Source organism: Podarcis gaigeae (genome assembly GCF_964106915.1).
Source record: "Podarcis gaigeae genome assembly, chromosome: 7".
In the NCBI taxonomy this organism is placed as follows: Eukaryota; Metazoa; Chordata; class Lepidosauria; order Squamata; family Lacertidae; genus Podarcis; species Podarcis gaigeae.
The window spans coordinates 64,024,005-64,045,256 of record NC_139683.1 but is presented as its reverse complement, the minus strand read 5'-3'; the positions used below and the strand labels follow the sequence as shown (position 1 = coordinate 64,045,256).

The window sequence follows — 21,252 nt, the reverse complement described above, 5'->3', positions numbered from 1 at the left end:
TACTGACCACGTGAACTAATTGGGGTTAGGAAATAGGATGGTGATCTATGTGTGGTATTTGGAAGCTGCCTTCTCTCTTGAAAATTAGGTGGCATACCAGTTTTAAAAATAAACCTGTAACTGGACTCCCTATTCTTGGAAGTTGCCCACCTTTTAGTATTCACTTAGCACATTCTCTTGCCTTTCCTTGAAAGAGAGGACCTATTTAGCAATACATACTGCTCTGCTTTCCTTTGGACCACAGCCGCAAGTCCAAGAGGGGGGTCTTGCCTGGGCAGCCCAGGACTTCCATAAACACTGCCCAGGCTTGAGTCCTGGGGAGGTCACTTTGGTGCTGCTAACACAACAGTTTGACTTTACCCCTGGAAGTGCACTCCATTGCCTCTCAAGACAGATGGATGACAGCAACAGCAGCAGGACCTATTTTAGCGTGTGCACACTCCACAAAAATAAAAACCGTTAATGTTTCACTAAAAAAATACATGGCTGTTGCATGTATTGTCCCTATAAGCCTATTTAAGGGTGGCAAAACGCTTCTGGCTTTTGTGAAAAAACTGCTGACTAGGAAGCAAAGTGTGAACAGTGCATTTTTGCCATGGCTAAAGGAGGAACTCTTTACAGGGTGGGGCAGAAACTGGAATTCACTACTTAAAACCTTGAAATCTAAGAGACTAACTGGGTGGAGCCCCCGAGGTATAAAAAAAACCCCAAAACTGGTCTAACTGAAATGCCTACATATGAATGCGAGAGATAAAGGACTATATCATTTGCATAACTGACAGTTATGCAACGCAAGCATGCCAGCTTCCAGGGATTTCAGTTATAAGCTACTGTTCTGGGTCCTCTGAAGGACTCGTTTTTCATTCTTTCAGTCACGTACCGGGGCGGTAGCAGCAGCAGTGGGGAGGACCAGAAAAGGCCGAAGTTAACACCTGCTTCTATGCATTAATGCATGCATGCACACGCACGCGCACACATGCACACACCGTACTGAGGGAGGCAAATAATGCATGTAATAGCAATGAGAAAGAAGTTACGCAAGGCACCTAAAGTTGCAACAGCCCTATGGAAAAATAGTGAAGATCCACTATAGGAACTTTCAATTTCTGCAGAACAGCCAGGTTGGTTTTGGGTTCTCTGCCCACCCTCACCTCCCAATCATCACGATCCAATCTCAAACAGCATCCACTAGGTGGAACACTTTGGTAAGCTAGGAATCTTACAGATAGAAGGATTCACCAAAGAGACCTTTCTCGTTTCATGTCTGAATTTTCCAAGAGGTACCTGTAACAAATGCCTCACCATCGTCACAAGCTGTCCTTTATTCAGCCATCTGTTATAGGAAGCAACTCCAACCTATCGGGGGGGGGGGGGGAGTGGCAGCAGGAGGAGAAGACAACTTTCCCCTAAACTAAACAACCATAAGCGTAAATTCCAGGGCACACACCAAACCTCTGGTTTCTCTCCTCAAGCTGCTAAATTACCTGTTCTGAACTTACCTGCACAGCAGCGTTAGCAGCTGCTGAGCTGGTACCCAAGGGAAAATTTTAAAACTTCACAACCAAAGCACCAACACTTTTTGTTGTTCTTGGGATATCATAAGTTTCATGGTCTTTTTGCAAATTCATCAATGAGAACAATCTGATTTACATACAACTGAAAATTCCAATTTAGTTTAGAATTCGAACTACTGTGGAATTCTGAATGGATTGGCAAATCTGAGAAATGAGAAAACTGATCAGAGATGATTTGGGGATGCAGTTCTACACAATCTGGACTTTTAAACTGGGAGCATCTTTGGTAAGGTGGCTGTATATTTTGTGATCAAAACACTCCCCACTGCAAAGACTAACTCAGGAGATCCAATTGCTATTTAATTTCATTTTGGTTCAACCAGCTGCTCAACAAAAACTGGGTCAAACCTAATCAAAAACTTCCTCAGCATACACGTGTGTCCTTTTTCAGTATAGTCATACCTCGGCTTACAGACGCTTCAGGGTGTGCATTTTCGGGTTGTGCACCACGCCGAACCTGGAAGTACCGGAATGGGTTACTTCTGGGTTTTGGCTAAATCGTGCTTTGCGCTTGCACAGAAGCGCCAAATTGTGACCCGCGTATGTGCAGATGCGGCTCTGCGGGTTGCGAACGTGCCTCCCATATGGATCACGTTCGCAACCTGAGCGTCCAGTGTTATGTCTGTAATTTTAACAAACTAAACTTCATCACAACTACAATTTGCAGAACTTGGTCATAATAAGGCAGTGTTGCTGGCAAAGCTCTCTTGCTGTAATGATAGTAAAAAAAAAAAAAAGTATCTAGGTTGCTTAACCTATTTAATCAAACTAGAAGCAACGAAAACAACAACTACCCTGGGTGCTATCAGGTCATTATTTACTCAGCACCCACTCCCTTCTCAGGGCTGTACAGAAGCACAGCTATTGTGTAATACACATTGTGAGCCTTGGTGATCTTGTATGAAGCACGGATGGGCCATCTATGTCCAGAATGAGGGGACAATGAATACTTCCCTCCTTGTTCTCAAACTACCTCTCTCCAGCTCTGGGTGCCCCACCTGGAAAAAAACAGCAGGTTGCGTCAGGAGGAGCATGGGCAGGATTTAACACAGGGCCTTTTCTACCTATAAACACTGGACTTTAAGGGAGCTGGAGGGCATTTACAACAGAGGAGGACTGCAGCGCAGAGTAGCATCTGCTTTGCATGCAAAATTGATGGTTTGAAGTTTGCACAGTTCGCTTCCCAGCATGGCTGGGAAAGATTCCCAGGCTAAAACTCATTGCCGATCAGTGTAAATAATACTGGGGGACTTCTGGGAGAAGGAATGGCGGATTGACCATCTCACTATTGGCTCTCCGCTGATAGAAAATAATTATGTGGTGACTGGTGATGTGGCCTGGCTATTAAATCACCCTGGGAGATAAGAGTGATCGAACAGGAGCAAGCTGAAATGCTTTGATCAAGTGTAGACAGTATTAGGCTAGTATTCCGCAAACTTGGGTCTCCATCTGTTTTTGGAATACAATCCCCATCATCCCTGCCCACTGGTCCTAGGAGTTGTAGTTCAAAAACAGCTAGAGACCGAAGTTTGCAAAACCCCTGGACTAGGTAGACCAGTGGCCCGATTTGATATAATCTTCCTAAAAGAGGGCACCCCTCATTGTAATCACACATGTCTGTGCTGCTGTGACACCTAGCCAGTCATTCATCTGAGGGGCCCGAAGGAAAAAAGAAACACGACTTTGTTTTAAATTCTGGAACAACCTAAAAGAGCTACCTGTGCTATCATGAGCTCCAGCATCACTTTCTTTAGACTGGGGGATAAGCCCGTTTCTTCTCAGACAGTAGTTGACAACTCCGTGTTTGCGTAAGAGGTGGCGTTCACAGTTAGATTTGGTGGAAAAGAAGGCATCACATTTTTGACAGGGGTAGGGCTTCTGACCTGAATGGAGCAGGGAGAAAAAACACATTTATCTTCTTTCTAAAGTGTCACAGGAACTCCTGCGTGCCTTTCTATACCCTCTGCTTGCTTTGCGCAACTGCGGCTGAGTTTATAGCAGCTCAGTCCTCCTCTGAAGGAAATCCAGAACAGAAAGGAGAATTACTTCCCAAACAGCACTTTTAAGACTGCAGCTGTGGCCTAAGTCAACTCACATATAAAATAAAATTAGGAAGGTTGAATATCAAGGCTCTGAAATTCAAGCCCCCTGAGAAGTGTCCTATACAATAGGACTCAAGTTTAAGCTCTTCTGGGCTTAAAAAAGCAGAGCAACTATTTAGAAGCAGAGTGGTTAAGAAAACTCAACTGTATCAGAGTTAACTACTGTATTACACAGCCTGCCCTTCAGACGCCATGATTCTGCGCTAACCAGACGAATCCAGAAGAAACTGCTTAGCCAGCTGACTGTGGAGGATTTTAATATCTGCTTTTGGATTGGTTTATGCAGTAGCACACTTATCACGGAGAGATGTCTTCACTGGATGACCTCCCCTTGCTGGTGTTGAAACACATCTGCATCGGACATATCTCTACAGTGGTACCTCTGGTTACGTACTTAATTCGTTCCGGAGGTCTGTTCTTAACCTGAAACTGTTCTTAACCTGAAGCACCACTTTAGCTAATAGGGCCTCCTGCTGCCGCCGGAGCACGATTTCTGTTCTCATCCTGAAGCCAAGTTCTAAACCTGAGGTACTATTTCTGGGTTAGCAGAGTCTGTAACTTGAAGCGTCTGTAACCTGAAGCGTATGTAACCCGAGGTACCACTGTATATAGTTTGTAGGGTGTTTTCCCTAGTAGAGTATGTTACAGCACCAAGAGAGACTGGTCACATTGTGAATTTTTGACAAGATAACATGCAAAACTGGGCGTCAGGGCTACAAAATGAGTTGGACCCAGAGGAAAACAGCTGAAACAGGTGGGAACCTAGGAAGAGCAAGGGGGATTAGGGTGGGAATGCATTATGGATGCCAAACAGAGGCTGGCTGGAAAGGACTCCGTGTGCTCTACATCATACATCTAACCACCACAAAAATGTCTGGCAAAAACACAAAGACACCCTTCTCTCTCTCTCTCTCTCTGGGAGATGTTTGAGAAGCACATGGCAAGTCATGTTTGGGGGAAGGGCAGCAGCGGAGTGATAGAGCACACGCTTTGCATTCAAAGAGTCCTGTGGTTCAATCGCTGGCTTCATCAGGTGGGACAAGGGAAACGTTCATTCGAAGCCCCAAGGAACCTGTGACATTCAGGGTAGACACTATTGACAAGGGAGCTTCCTTGCTGTTCCAGCTGCTGCAAGGAGCCATCGCCTTGCAGAGCCCATTTTAGCCATCTGGCGTTCCAAACAAGTTCATCACACTTTAGAATCCAAGTTGAAATGTCAGTGCAGCTGTCGTGATTCTGTACTATTCAACACAATGTGGACTCTGATGAACAACTATGACTCTGCTCCATTAAAAATATCCTAAGCTCAGATATCTCCCCAGCCAAGCTCTCTTTCAGATGCAAAAAGTTTAATGTCCTTAGGAGGAAGGGAGTCTGCCGTTTCACATGTTAACACAGCGCCAACAGCAACCTCTGATCTCTACACACCAGTAGGATGCAAAAAATAATGGCGAGAGAATAGGACAAGGAGGAATCAGCTGCTATAGGAAAGCCAAGGGTGAGTGCTACTACTGCCTCTCCAAAGCACAATGCAGGCTTTAAGGATGTTTCTGTCACATTGATCTTCCACCCAAACTTGGCTTTTGCACTACTTAAAATCTGAATCTGAACTTGAAAGGATCATGTGATTATTTTTTTAAAAAACCACACACACTAAATCATTTCCACAACATGCAGACACCTGGAAGTGGAAGACTGTCTTGCTAATTTAAGGTTACCATTCCGAAGGTCTCTGGGATGGTTCACATGGTGTTGTTTTTGTTTGTTTTACTACACAAATAGTGACTTTCTCTTGCCAACAAAGAGTGAAAAAACAACTCCTTCAGATTGGAGAGATCGATGCCGATTACTGATGTAAACCTATAGAAAATACTTGGAAGTGAAAATGGGCTAACTTTCCATTTTGCAGAGGAGTAGTTCGGAGCGGCAGGGAACTCTGCCCTCTGTGACGCTTAACTGAAATCAAAAGCAACTATATATTTCACACAGGAATACAGCAAGGACTCATCACTGCCTAAGTCCTGCTTTTATTTAAACCCAAAGGAACAGAAGGGTAAGAATATACATTGAGTAGAGAGGTGGCAAATCAGAGATGGTGAAATGAGTTTCAGTGATGTCTGAAGAATACAGCACCAAAACATGAAAGCCTGCTGACAAATTTCCCAAGAGTACTCCAGCCGCTGTTCATTTCCAAGATGAGCTAACACCCACTGTTTTCACACACACAGGCTTCAAAAATACATTCCATACGCCATGTCACAAAATAAATACTTCTTTTGCTAGCTCTGCAAGAGATCCAGGTATACAGGCAGAGGTGGGCTGCACTACAGACAGTGAGGGTGCCGTTAGGAGCAATCACCAGGAGCAAGGACTTTCCCCTTCTCTTTTCAGCCTTTAGTTTGTTAACATGGACAGCATCTTGCTCATGTAATGCCTTCCCTATGCGCTGTCACATCTCAGGAATGCAGCAGAAGTTCACGTTTTGTCATCTGCTTCCTTCCCCATCTACCCCAAGTCTGTTGCACAAGCAAATGACTCATCAACATTTTAGTGCTGGTGGCTTCAACCACGGCACAGGCAAGACCAGTGGAGACTTCCAATGGTGTTCTGAGCAGCTTCAGACTCTGGGCTAGCAGAGTTAAGGCTCTTCAGGACCGCTCAGAGCCTCCTTTTTAATTTGTTTTTACTTTGTTGATAGTTCACAATGTCAAAGGGGCAAGAGGATGCAGAGACAACTACCCTGGAGCTGAATTGACTGGGGGGGGAAATGATATTCTTTACTCTCTATGTATTTTGTTGCTAATGATCTGAAAACTAACTTTGAATACTGTGGTACCTCGGGTTAAGTACTTAATTCGTTCCAGAGGTCTGTTCTGAACCTGAAATTGTTCATATCCTGAAGTACCACTTTAGCTAATGGGGCTTCCTGCTGCCGCTGTGCGGCCACTGTGCTTCATCCTGAAGCAAAGTTCTTAACCCGAGGTACTATTTCTGGGTTAGCAGAGTCTGTAACCTGAAGCGTATGTAACCTGAAGCGTATGTAACCCGAGGTACCCCCCAATTTTGAGGCCTATTCCTCACTATGGTGTACTGCTGCAGAGAACTGTAAAGTTTACCTCATTTCTCTCAATAAAGCTTCAGTGTGCTCTCATCGCCCGCCTTCCTTGCAAAGCTAAAAGGCAACCCAGCAATGCATGTGCAGGAGCCTACCAGTATCTGCACACCCGAGCGTCCCAGCATTTTGCAAGCCATGTATCTGAAAGAACTTGGATAAGATGCGCTTCTGGTGAGCAGAAAACTGCTCCTGTATCCCACTCACTAGGATGCCTCTGCAAAGTAAGCTCTGTGCTGTGGAAAACTCTACAGAGGGTGGCCTTGCTCCCTGCAGCGAATGTGGAAGTATGCAGGGTGCTACATTTGAAGGAGAATACTTCCCAACTGTTTCAGACTGGAAAGACTACAAATATCTTATTTGGAACCAGAGAAATAATCAACAGGAAAAATTCCCCAGGGATGCTTGAAATCCTTCAGCGGTAACACCACTTCACTTTCAAGATGTCTACCATGAGCACAATGAGTTTTCAGTAGCAAACCAGTGGGAGAAAAATATGCTACTGTGATAGTTGCTAGTTGCTCAAGTTTATTTTGTCCTTTGCTCTGCCTCTTTCTTTTTTGAGAGCAGCTGTGGCCTCTGAACCATGCAACTAAACACCATGAGCTTAGATATGAAAACAGAACCACCAACTATGGCCATCCACTGCAAGAAAGGAGGTCTGTTTGGTTATTATGGTGTGTCTGGGGATTGGTAGAGGAGGGCCAGAGCTGCAGCCAAACACAACATTCACAGCAGTCTTAAAATTTTAGAGGACTTAAGAATTAGGCTTATAGTAAGGCCCAAACTATGTGTTACATGCAAACACTCTTTTAAACGGTAGCTCAACAGCTTGTTTAAGGTAAGAAAAGCCACTTTTGGTGGTGGCAGATGGAAGTAGAGGCATAGTGAAAAAATTGGGATGCTCTTTCGCTTTTCCAAATCCCACCATTCCCCCAGAAATTTCTCTGATCCTCAGGATTATAAACGTGGAGGAAAAGGGCACTGAACATCCCACAAGGGAGAATAGCTACTATGGGGGATCTGAAGCAGAGATATGGACTTGGGGGTCAGGACTGAGCAGCTCTCTGCTGTTTCTCCCCTTCCGCTCATCCCCTTTCAGCAGTTTCCTCAGACTAGTGTGGCAGGTAGCCTAAACCAAAAGATCCATTTAACCCAGTAGAGTCCACCCCAGACTGGCAGGGATTTTCCAGGCAGTTGGCCAGGAATGTTTCCCAGCCCATCAGTTTTCTAACTAGCGATCCTGAACCCTGAACACCCAAGCAAAACCATTGTTCCGTAAGTCCTTCAAGTTTTGCATTAGAAGAAAGCCCTCGACCAAGACAGCACTTATAGGTGTTATGGGATCAGTTCGCACATGACACTGAGCCGTTTTTGGCTGAATGGGGACAATCCCCGAGCCTCCATGTGTGTTCCCTCCAACTCCACTCCCATCACTTCCTTCCTGGTTTCCAAAGCACCATGGTTTAGTTGTGCAAGCTTATATTCCTGTAGCATTACATGCATGCTGATCCAATACATCTAGCGTCAGTGATTACAAATGGCCTATTCAACAACGTATGAACACGCACTTGAAAACCTGAGTAGGTTTATCTCAAAGATGACCTGCTGGATGGTTAACTGGGTAAGAGCTCACATCATTCTGAACAACCCCACCGCACCCTTCCAGGCTCTGTGTGCTAAAGCTGGTTCATCCTGGCCATTTCCCTTAGGCCAGAATGACCCCCCACCCCAACCCCAATCTATAAGGATGTGCTGTACAGCAAGCATCCGTTGCATGGGTCCCCAAGGCCATTTCACAATAAAAACTCTCTTACCTGTGTGAGTGAGCATGTGCCGCTGTAAGGAACTCGCCCAGGGGAAAACTCTCGGACAATGAGGACACTTGATTTTCTGAAAGCAATTTGAGTAAGCGTTTCTCTTTCCCCCCAGGAGTTTGTCTTCGGCCGTTTCTTTCTCCTCCTCACTGGTTCCGTTTGGGTCAGCCGCTGCTTCTTTGAAGTCCTCCGTCGACTGCAGGAACGTGCTGAACTTATTGGTGTCTGTGGTTGCCAGCATCTTCTCTATGCTGGCAAACTCCCCGCTTGACTCCAGGTCCACGCTGCTGCTTGCCTTCAGCTTGTTCTTTGCCCCTTTCTTCCGGCCTCTCTTTTTCACAGACCCAGACGTGGTGGACTTCTGGGGCCCATTGGGGCTGCATGCATGCGGCGTCAAGTCAGTGGAAACGATGGGGTCCACCTGGGCAGCAGCCGCAGGAGCTGCTTTCGGTTTTGGGGTCCCCAGCTTCTCAGGGCCAGCAGCTGCTTTGGGGACAGAGTCCGCGGCGTCCGTTTTCAACAGAGCGGGAGCAGACGACACGGACGAAATAATCTGCGCAATGGAAGCAAGGGGTGGCAGCTCTTTCGCCACGAGGGGCTTTGGCAAGAGGGGTGGTGGCTTAGGCCTCAAGGGCCGAAGCAAGGCAGCATTTCCCAGGAGGGAGGGAGAAATGATTGGGACTGTCAAATGCAGTGGACCCTTCAATGGCTGGGAATGTCCGGGAGCTTTGTTTTCCGGGTTACTGTTCGCTGGAGGAGATTGCTGGCCGTTGTGGAGATTCTCCTCATGCCCTTCCTTCGTATCCTGACTCGGGGCGCCGTCGTCCTTTTCCTTCTTTGGAGCTTTGGGGATCGACAAGTCTATGGGCTCCATAGAGCCGTCGTAAACAGAAGAACCAAACGGGCACTCCTGCTTCACCAGCACAGAGTTCAGGTCTTTGTTCTTTTGCGAGAAGTCCAGAGGCTCGTCGAATTCCATAGGGAAGCTGCTTGCGTTTTCGAGTTTGATCGATGCGTGAGAAGGGGCGCCCCTCAAGAAGCCGTTCTGCGACTCCAGGAAGGGGGCGATGGGCTTGCGGTCTAGGTAGGCGCTGTCTTCGAGAAGCAGGGTGCCTGGCTGGCTCTCGGGAGGTGTGCAGTCCACAGCCAGCACGTAGCTCTCGATCTCCCTCTCCTGGATGTGCAAATGCTGCTTGAGGATGTGGTGGATGCAGTTGCGCTTGGCCGAGAAGGCAGTGCCGCACTCCTTGCACTCGAACGGCTTCTTCTTCTGGCAGCCGCTGTGCGTCCGCATGTGGATGCGCAGGGCTCGGTAGTGCTTCAGGTCCTCCCCGCAAAACTTGCACACCGTGTCCGGAGAGCAGAAGGCGTCCACCATCTCCGCCGCGTTGCTGGCCACGTACTCGATGTTCTTCTCGATGTCCTTCCGCGTCGTCTTCAGGTGCTTCTTCCGCAGGTGGCGCTCGCAGTTGGCCTTCACCGTGAAAGGGTAGTGGCAGATCTTGCAGATGTACGGCCGCTCCCCGCTGTGCGTCCGCAGGTGCCGGATCAGCGCCGCCTTGTCGGCGGCAATGTAGTCGCAGATGTTGCACTGGTACGGGGAGATGCCCAGGTGGGAGCGGATGTGAGCCCTCAGGACCCCGGAGAATGCGAACACCTGCTTGCACAAGTGACAGGGGAACGTCATTTTCCTCACGGCGGGGGCCTTCTTGCTTGCTGCCCCGGCAATCATGGCTTTGAAGTCCCGCTCCATGACCTCCTGCTTGATCTTCCCACCCATCGTCAAGGGCAGCAGGGCCTCGATGATGCTGTCTTGCTCCAGCTGCGTTTTCATCTCGCTCTGGCTCAAAGGCTCCGCCTTGGCCTGGGGAGAAGGACTGGGTTGGTTTCCTGCTTTACCGTGAGGAAGGTGAGAGGCCAAAGTCGATTCTTCAGAGGTTCTGAGCGGCTTGGGTGGCGCAGGAGGAAGGCTTGGGCTGATGCACCCGGGCGAGGCTTGCTGAGTGCTGACCAGCGGAGGAGGCGTCGAAGCTGCGACGACTGTCCTGGGCGCCACCAAGGGCTTTGGCTTCAGTGGAGGCATGTGCTTGAAGAGGGACTGCAAGGGGACAGGAGGCGCCTTCGAGAGGGGCGGGAGGCTTATCGGCGGCGTCGCAGAGGAAGCCATCTTCAAGATCTGCTGGATGTCCGCCAGCTCACCGGAAATGGGCTTGACGACAATGCTAGTGTCGGGCTGAATGATGAAGCCTTTCTGGAAAGGCTGTAGTGACAGGAGCTTCATGTTTTCATTCGTGGGGGCGAGGACAGAGAACGGCCCTCCCACAGAAGCAGCCTCCAGAGGAGACATGTTCAACTGGTTAGCACTACCAGGTTCCTGAGGTAGGTTACATTTCAGTGTTCGGAGCTGCATTTCTTGGGCCTCATCTGAAGCCAGCTCCTCCTGCTGGGCAGGTTCAACGTCTTTGGTATGCTGCAGCCCCAAGGATGCCATGTAAGCTTTCCGGTCCGGGTCCTCCGAGGGCAGTTCGTGCTTGTCTCTTTCCTGATCCGTGGCATGGGTCTCTGCATGCAGCTTGAGTGCTGAGCGCATGGGGAACGCCTTGTTGCACACCTCACAGACATACCGGTGATATTCACTGATGCATCGCCGCAGGTTCGTTTCACACCAGACCTATGAGACACCACACGAGAACGCAAATAAACGTCATGCAGCCAGAGGTGAAGGAGAAAACATCTACTCTCCTGAAGCGGCTAGTTTGTATACTCCTTGTACACAATTATTAATTGCTGAATTTATAGAGTCACCTGTCAAAAATATTCCCTGAGCAGCATACATACAAACAAATCAATACTTGAACCCCCTCCCAACGGAATATGGTCAAAACCAACAAAAGAAAATAAATTCAGCAAAAAAACAGAAAACTACCTTTCAGCACAACAGATACTGTACACTATAAAAACAGCCCAGGTTTAAAATCACAGATCAAAAAGCGCTTTGTTCCAAGAAAGAAAGAAAGAAAGAAAGAAAGAAAGAAAGAAAGAAAGAAACCCAAATGGGGCAGATACCTGAGAAATGCGAGGAAATTTCCTGCAGGAGAAATCTGTGAATCCCAAATCGTGGAAGCCTGCAGGAATCGAAGGGTTATTCTGAATAAAAGGCTTTCCCAGTGGGTCCCTTGGAAGTTGTTTATGAATAACTGCATTATGCCGCAACAAACCCCGGTGTGTGCGGAAGGAAAGGCAACAGATGTCACACCTGGAGGGAGGGGAAGAAAAAGAACTTATGAAGAATTTTAAAGTACCATGTCACATACCTGGTTAAATGTTCGGTACCCCCACGAAAACAGAACACCCATCTATTTTCATCTACTCCGTTAGCTACTTATCAAATAATACCAGTACATTACCAAAACCAACAGTTTATATTTTACAACTTGCCTAAGGGCAAGCTGCACCTGTTTTCTTACTCTTGTCCATCTTCTAGTCTTAGAAGGTCAGCAGTCCTTTGAGGCTACAAGAAGGAAAAGTCTGCCAGCTATATACTCTTGGCTCGATACACAGAGGTTCAGATCCAGCTCTCTGTACCACTGTCATGGCATTGGAGAAGAGTGTGAGGGGATTGTGACAGTGTGGGAATGCAACACAAGGATGTACCAAACTTGAGTTAGTATTTTCAGAGTTGCATCAAAAGGAAGCACATACTGGAAACTCTCTAGTTAAAGTCAGCACAGCCAGCTTATAACCCAAGCTACAGGCAGCTCACCAGCCATATTGACAAGCTTAATAAGACTCCTGGCTCCTCAACAAAGGCCAGATACTTAAGATACTTAGACCGCAATGCATAAACCGTAGGCTACAACCCAGCCTGGTAGGCCATACAATGGGAAGGTATGTCCAAAGGACTGGTCATTGGCATTTTGACACCTCAAATCCCTCCCCACCCCCATTCCACTACCAGCTCCTGGAGTTCCTTGTCCCAGCAGCAAATCCTTGCCCATCCTCTCTGGTCCTTGAGATTGTTGTGCCCCATTGTGTCTTCTTTGGTCACACAATACAAATATGGCAGCAAGCCAACCATTCCTCAGATGTTTGGAATATATGGATTTTTAAAAATCTTTATTATCTAAATAACTTTCCATGTTATCATTTGGAGTCTCCTTCCACTCGTCTTCTTCTGGTGCAATATGTAAATGCAAGTGCTCTGGTATGTTTCATTGGAAACTGGGTTTTTCCTAAGCACAGCATTTTTATTTTTATTTTGTAACATAAATTTTTGCTTGTCATACTGAATAAGTGAGCACCACAAGTCCAAATGCAAAGAGAACGACTCCATTGGGTGCAGGAAGCAGTTTTATCAAGCACAAAAAGCTTTCCAATTGCCTTTCAAGTTCTGTTTTTGTTTTGTTTTTAATTTCCCCTTTCTTTATACTTATTCCAGAAGATGCTAACATGCTGCCTCCTGCAACTGCTTCAACTCAGTGATTTGTCCAATCCTCATAAGACGTTGGTATCACTGCAATTCTCAATAAAACAGCTTCCTGAACCCATTGGAACACCTCACTTTCCACTTTTTTTTTTCTTTTACAGGCATTGCTGGCAGGCTGATGTAGTTGTTGTTTGTTGTTGTTGCTGCTGCTGCTACTATTACTATTACTGGAACAGCATTTCCACTGCAACACAGACCACTGCAAATTCAGAGCCCTGGGGAAACTTTATAGGCAACGCTTCACAGAGAGAGAAGGTATCTTGGAATTACTTCATATAATGTGAGTACAGAATCACCGCAAGGCCAGAAAGCATTTGAAGTAACACTCAACACCTGTTGTCATGACTGCAGATGGAAAACTGAAGCAAAAGCCAGCAGGGGAAAGTAGTCACCCAGAAACATTTGAAACAGCCTGTATCAGCCAGACACTCTTGATTTCAACACACCACTCTTCCCAAGACCTCCCACCTACTCTCTGGCACCTTGTTTCTAAATCTCTCCAGAAAGACAATGAGGGTCATTGTAAGTGCAATCTCTCAACTCTCAAGGTCTCCCAGGATTTGCAAACCCCACTTGGGATTCTCAAAAACGCTTGCAATTCGCATGCTGCAGTGATACTATTATTTAGCAAACCACTTGGGTCCATGGAAGATGGCAAGGGCTGAGGGAAATATTACCAAAACTCTCATGTTTTCCCCTGCTACTGACCTCAATAATTCACTGGTACTACAGGGAGGCAGGACAACAGACAGGGAGGACAACAAGGGCTTTTTGGAGCAAATCTCAAGCAGCTCAAGGAGTAAAGGTAAAGGTAAAGGGACCCCTGACCGTTAGGGTCCAGTCGCGGACGACTCTGGGGTTGTGGCGCTCATCTCGCTTTACTGGCCAAGGGTGCCGGCGTACAGCTTGACTAAGCCACTTCTGGCGAACCAGAGCAGCGCACGGAAACACCATTTACCTTCCTGCTGGAATGGTACCTATTAATCTACTTGCACTTTGACGGGCTTTCAAACTGCTAGGTTGGCAGGAGCAGGGACCGAGCAACGGGAGCTCACCCTGTCGCAGGGATTCGAACTGCCGACCTTCTGATCGGCAAGCCCTGGACTCTGTGGTTTAGACCACAGCGCCACCCGCGTCAAGGAGTAGCAGACCTCATCTCATCCCAGTGTGGTCTTGCAAATGTCAAAAGTTACTAATCCACAACATTTGCTTGTTAATTGACTAGCCTCCTACCGCTATGGATGCCATTATTTGTGGTGTAAAAGGAGCCAACACAGAGGCAGCTGACGAGTTGTTTTGCTGCTCCCCAGCAACTACTGTACATCAGTAAAAGGAAGAGTCCTGCCTTTATTTTTCAAGATGGATAGGTAGCAACCGGGAGGCACCACAGACAACAGCTTGCAAGGGGCACAGTAACTCCACAAGGGGCAAAGGTACCATTTGGCCTCTGCTTCAGGAAACCAATTTCTTGGACTGGCATTGCCAAACTGAGCACCAGAATACACTTAAATCAGCTTAACAATAAGCACTCGTGTGGCCTCTCAACGCTTTAGTACTAACTGTAATAAAGGGTAAGAAAAATAAACAAATATTTGCTTAAATATAGTGAGACTCCTTTTCACATTTTTGGGCCTAATTTCTGCTGCTGCTGCTACTACTACATGAGGAAAAGTACACAACAAGAGCAAACTATTTGTAGGTGCTGAAGAAAGTAGATTAAAAAAAAGCACCCTTTTCTTCTTCTGTTTAATGGCTTCTGAGTGAGCATTATTTAAAAACAAGGAGCTGGACACCTCAAATTGAAAAAGGTTTAGAAACATATGGAAATACTTTGTGCGTGATGATGTCAAAAAAAGAGAGGGAGGGAGAAGCTTGCAGTCTAACAAGAATACCCCACACAGACTGTCAAGTCAAACAAGGAAGGGCTGAGTTACGTAACACAGAGACTGAAGAAGACAGAAGGAGTTAAGCAGAGCGACAAATGACAGAAGAAGATGCTATGCTTGCAAGGCAGTCCCACTCGGCCACACAACACTCTGGGTGACCTACCTCACAGGGTTGCTGTGAGCAATGAGAACCATATATACCACTTAGAAAAAGGTGCGTGGGTTGCATTTATATCCCTTTTTTGTGTTACTGTGCATTCCTTGCTTGCAGGTTCTTAGCAGTGAAAGAAAGGCATTTTGTACAAGCTCAAAGGCACTTTGATCATCCATACGTGAATGTATTTTCAAAGACAAAACTCTGTTCCATTTTACATGAAGCCTTTTAGGTTCTGCTTATTTTCAATGGGCGTTTAATCACATAGTTAACTTCGCTCATGAAAAGCCAACAGCAATCCAGAAATACCAAACGTCGTCACGTGCCCAATGTTAGTGCCTAGGCCTATACTACCTTAAAAAAAAAAATCATGTAGATGTTAGCCACTGTAATAAAACAAAAAATTAACCCAAGCTGCACTGACCCAATGCGAGGCTTAATCATTTACACTCAAATAGCCCACACTGGTCGTTAACAGAAATCATTTTCTTAAATCTACAAAAATGCTACTTTGTTTGAAAAACAAAATTGAATCAAACTCGCTTCCAGGAGGGAATGCTGTTCTTTAACATAGTTATACAGCAGCTTTGAAAAGAAGGAACACCAGTTAGCACTTTAAAGCAAGAGACTTATTCCTTGTTGAAAGGATTTCATTGTTCACCCTTGTCAAAATGTGCACTGGTTAACGTCCCTGTTAACACCAGCCAGCTTGCCACATTGCTCTCCTTTCGGGACAAGACCCTCCTCTGTCTCTCCACACATGGGCTCTGAGGAGGAGAAACAGCATCATCAAACAGCTGCTCCACAGTTGCCGGTGAGCAGAGCAAAGGCAAAGTGGAAACTCTCAAGAGCCGCTGTGATGTCCAAGGAAGATGCCAAAGTTAAAAAGCTCCCCCTGCCCGTGTGTGTAGCTGGACCAACAAGACAGCTTATAGCTATTACCACCCTTTCGCCTGAAAAAATAAAAAGGGACTAGCACCATTACTAAACATTTAGGCCTGTATCCAATACAGTGCTAAGAAACACATTCTATCAGCAAAATGATTTCTGCTTGGGAAACGCAACTTCCCCTCCAATAGCCTCCTCCCTTGCACCCCCTTAAATCTGTTCTGGGGTTCCCACAACACTAGGAGCAAAATTGGAGGCGGAACATGAGAGGAGAGGGGAAGCTCTTGCACTAATGGAACGAGTGTTTCGCTGTGGTGTGTGCTATGTAAAAAATCATGGTGTGGGGGGAATCACGAAGCCCGTCATCGCCTCTCTCGTGATTCCTGCCACCCGTTGCTCTGTTGTAACAATGCGTTAAAGGTAAGTAAAATAGTACAGATTTTAGACCTCTTAAGTAGTAGCAGTTGCCAAGACGTTATCCTGTTTGCTTCTACAGTAGTACCTCAGTTTATGAACTTAATCCGTTCCGGAAGTCCGTTCTTAAACCAAAACTGTTCTTAAACTGAGGTGCGCTTTCCCTAATGAGGCCTCCCGCCGCCGGTGCCCTTCCACCATTCAGATTCTGTTCTTACACCGAGGTAAAGTTCTCAAACCAAGACATCATTTCCATTTTTGTGGAGTTTTTTTAAAACCAAATAGTTCTTAAACCGGACTGTTCTTAAGCCGAGGTACCACCGTTCATAGTTCCATCCTTATTTCAGACATTGTGATCTATTGGTATATTGCAGTGTTTAGCTGGGGTTATACCATGATGTTGAAAACTAGACATTGCTCAGCCTTAGCTGAAACCATGCAAGAGAACTGTGGTAAATTGAGTAGTGGGGCAGTGATACAGAGCAGAGAACCTTTGGAGAAAAAGGCTGGATAAGAAGGCAACACATCTTTAAAGTGTATCGGCCCTGCAGCTTTCAGAAAACCGTGTTTTGAGTCTCTGAAGCCGATGAGCAATTTAGGAGAAGATTTATAGCCTTGGCAGGAATAGAAAGCCGCACACAAGGAAAAAGGCTCTGAGAGAAGAAGGCCGAGGCGGCTTCTTGTTTGCCTTAATGGCTGTGTGGCATTTCCCTGCTCTGCTAATTATATCGGTCATTCCTATGTAAACGCACCGAAATAGCTGGAGCCTCTCTGGTGGGGCAGGCTGCAGAGAAAACTGTTGCCTTTAAATAGCCCTAGCAGGAGGGGAGCGAGGATGAAAAGGATAGTGTTGTGCCTGCAACACCAGCCAGAGATAATAATGGTCCCTCACAGGAGACATCCCTGAGATGGCCTTGCTCTGTCTAGCTAATGCAGCTAATTAGGGTGTAACTTCAGGACAGTTCACTAGGAGGAGAGGCTCAATGGGAAGAGTTAATTCCATGGCAAGACGCCTCAAAAGGTCCCATTATTCCCACTCCCCCAGGAGACTTGTCCTTACCATAATTATCTGGCAAAGATGCATAATGTAAAGGCTTTACATCATCAAAAGAGACTGCCCTAAAAAGGGGGGGTGGGAGGCGGGGAAGAGTCTCTCTTACCTAATCAATGGATTAAGGATGTGTTTTTCCTTCGGTGGGTAAACAAAGGAGGGGCTTAGTCCTCCAGACTTTTGTATTTCAGAAGATAATAGGGCTCACTCACCAAGGCGATACCAAAATCCAAGGTAATACCAGGCATTTTTTTTGTTCTTGTTTTTATTTTGCCCTGGGATGAATGTTGCTCATTTGGTAATACCAGAACAGGGTAGGGGCCAGGCCTGTCACTAGTTCATGCCCACTCGTACCAATCCAAGCCAGGTCACCCAAATCTTACGCAGAAAAAAAAAGTAAATGAGAAGCAAGGAGCAGCAGCGTTCTATGGTGATGAAGCTTTTTCTTGTTGTTTTTTTTAAAAAAAGGTTCTTAAATTGTACGGTTGACTGAGAATATTAGTTACTAGGGAGTGTAAAAAATCTTGTTTGTTTGTTTATATACTGCTCTTTCTTTAAAATATATCACAGCGGTTCACAACAATATAAATCCATGTAGTAAATTTATAACAAGTTGAAAACAAGTTAAAAGCAAAAGAATTAAAAACTTCAGTAGACCATTGTGGTGGATGTACCCTTAATTGCCTGCATAGACCTGGCAGAATAGAAAAGTTTAAGAGTTGGCACAGAAGGCACCCCCATAATCTCTAGTGGCAGGGTGTTCCACTTGACCGGGCCAATGACATGAAAGGCTCAGTTTGTCATTGTCATCAAATGAGCCTCGCCAACTTGGAGAACAATCAGAGATGTTCCTGAAGATGATCTCGGTGATCAAACTGGGATGGAAGGGTTCAGGTGGTCCCTGAAATAGCCTGGACCTAAGTTGTTCAGGGAGCTGCAAGTCAATGCAAGAACCTTGAACCTGGCTTGGCAGTAGATGGGCAACCGGTGCAGTTGCTTTAACCATGGTGTTACACTTTCTTGACCAGAACCTCTCATCAGCAATCTGGCCACAGCGTTCTGCAACAGATGGAGCTTCCAAGGGCAGCCCCACACAGAGAGCACTATAGTAATGCAGCCTTGAGGTTACTAATGTGTGGACTACAGCAGTCAAGCTATCCCTGTTGAGGAATGGCCGCAGTTGGCAAATGAACTGGTAAAAGGCACTCCTGGCCACAGATGACACTAGGGCTCTAGTCACAAGGACGCACCCAGGAAAAAGCCCAAGCTATGCACTTGCTCCTTCAGAGGGTAACACTGCCAGAACAGGTAACTTGCCAGTTTCCTGAACAAGGGAGCCACCCAACCAAAGAGCCTCCATCTTCCCAGGATTCAAACACAGTTTACTGGCCCTCATCCAGGCCACCAACATTGAATCCAGACACAGGTCCAAAGCTTTCACAGCCTCTTCTGATGTTACGGAGAAACAGAGCTGTGTGTCATTGGCATACAGGTGACACCTCACTCCAAAACGTCTAATGAGCGTTCCCAATGGCTTCACATAGTTATTAAGCAGCACTGGGGAAAGAACAGAACCCTGTGGAGCCTCACAGCACAAATGCCAGGGGGGCAAGAAACACTCACCAGTTAATAAACTAATAAAATTAAACCGGATTTTTGTTTTAAGCAAAACCCAACATGTGCTACCTTTCCTAGTAAAAGTCCTGCACACTTGCTCCAGCCCCCAAATCCTGGATTTTAACATGCTCAGCATGAATAGTTCCCTGATAAAAGGAATATCCTAGGAACTCAACTACATCCATCAATGCATGCTGAGCTTCTCCATGAGAAAGGTGAATCTTGTTGTTTGCCAAGGATTCCCCTTCAACACCCACCACACGGAGGCATTATATGCTCATACATTAAAATGCATGCAGGGCCTCTTCCCACTGCTGCCAAATGCGCAACCATCAGGCACATTGATGGGGGAGCTTAGCTATGCAGTCTCTTCACATGTGCTTTTAACATATGGAGTGCATCTGGACTCTGGTATCTCATCTGCAAGAAGCGGATTACATAGAACGTGGGAAGTTGTCTTGTACTGAATCAGGCCATTTGGTCTGTCAAAGCTCAGTACTGTCTACCCAGACTACGAACAGCAGCAGCAGCAGCTCTCCATGGTTTCAGGATGAGGGTGTCTTCCAGCCCTGCCAGGAACTGAACTTGGGACCTTTGGCATGCAACGCAGATGGCTCAACTACGAAACCATAGCCTTTCCCCTACAATGGTTCATCACGACTTGCCAACACAAAAATCCTATCAGCACCATGCCAACCCCCAGAGCTTTTGCCACTTGGTCAAAAACTGGAAGAACATTTAAATTGTTTTAACAAAAACATACTGTAACCTCAAGTCAGATTCAAATGAGGTTTAATACATAAATAACCTCAGTCCCACTGAATTCAAGAGGGCTTAAAATGTGTTGGAACATACATTTGCATCAAACAACCATCTTCTACAACAAGCCACATCTCCCGTGCTCTTTTATTACCTCAGTGAGGTGTCTGGATGCGCCTCCATGTGGCTTTCCAGCCCATACTTGCACGAAAATTCCTTGAAACACACTGGACAACGATAAACTTCATCCTCGGCCTTCTTCTCAGCTTCACCACTTTGCAGTTCCTCCACGGCCTGTTTGGTAGAGAAGGGAGAATTCTCTCACGCAAAAACCTGACTGAGCGCACAAATTCACATGGAGTGTGATTCCAGCCTCTTTGGGCAGCTTTGAAAACCTTCCCATTGTTTTGCCCAAGACTAAATACTCCCCACCATACAGAATATGAACACATAAGATGAGGAGGGTGACTTGTTATGTGTTTCTACATCAAAGAAAACAGCTTTCTGAGAAGAGGGTCATTGCCAGCCATGAAATTTGAGGGATTCTGAGAAAAACAACAATATTTTTAATCAACAGTCTTATAAGAACAGCAGACATAAAAACGCTGTAGTCACATGTTTTCGTGACATCCTCTTTTCAGGTCAGCCACTGCAGATATGGAGATGATCATTTGGACCTTTGGACTTCCTTTGTGTCTGTCTGCACAGTAGCAGCCATCTGTCAGGTTCATTCACACTTGCCCAACGTTGTACTGCATTAAAACGGCACCAGGCTGAAGCAATGCAGAAGGCTGTGCTCATAAACTTGCCTGAATGTGCCCTGGATAAAAGCCACGACAGGACAGAGGCACGCAACCAAGTCCTGCCCGCAAAACTTTGGGGCACATCCAAATCTTGTGTGCATTGGCCCTGATCGTCCTGCACTGAGCAAGGGAGGTCCATAAGGGAGGTTCATGGAGAGGGGGCAAGCTCTGAATTGCATTTGCTTGAACACAAATCAAACTCTCCACTTGGTTCTAGTCCCCGACAAAGCAACGCCCCCAGCTGCATGGAGGGGTCAACTCCCATTCAGGCAAACGCCCTCACCGGACCTTCCTTCCTCAGCAAAAGAAAGACCCAGCTCAGGGGCAGGTCTGATGTATATAGGGATGTAGGGCGTGCATGACTTTCAAACCACCTTTGAAAGCATCCTACTTCCTTACAGGTGACATCATAGCACATGTCACTTCATAAAAATGAATGTGTACAACACACACATACATACACACCTACATTTTTGAACTTTTTGGCAACCACAAGCCTATTATAATGTCCCCACCTCCTCTCTTCCATTGCCATGTGATGAAGAGAATTTCTAATGTATAATTTTAAGCTGATCATCCTCTTCTTCAA

At 46.3% G+C, this 21,252-nt stretch overlaps 1 protein-coding gene across 16 annotated transcripts in view; it reads right to left on the bottom strand.

The window, feature by feature from the left end:
• Nucleotides 1–21,252, bottom strand: part of RREB1 (ras responsive element binding protein 1) — a 125,636-nt gene that overhangs the window by 12,376 nt on the left and 92,008 nt on the right. For 10 of the 16 annotated variants that reach the window (XM_083747125.1, XM_083747126.1, XM_083747136.1 and 7 more), the window contains 3 exons: nucleotides 20,015–20,154; nucleotides 11,672–11,861; nucleotides 8,606–11,276 (listed from right to left, as the gene is read on the bottom strand). In XM_083747125.1, coding sequence (XP_083603251.1) covers nucleotides 8,606–11,276; nucleotides 11,672–11,861; nucleotides 20,015–20,154 — 3,001 coding nt within the window. Of the gene's footprint in view, nucleotides 1–3,292; nucleotides 3,458–8,605; nucleotides 11,277–11,671; nucleotides 11,862–20,014; nucleotides 20,155–21,252 lie in introns of all 16 variants that reach the window. The other 6 variants (XM_083747122.1, XM_083747132.1, XM_083747131.1 and 3 more) reach the window with 1 other exon arrangement.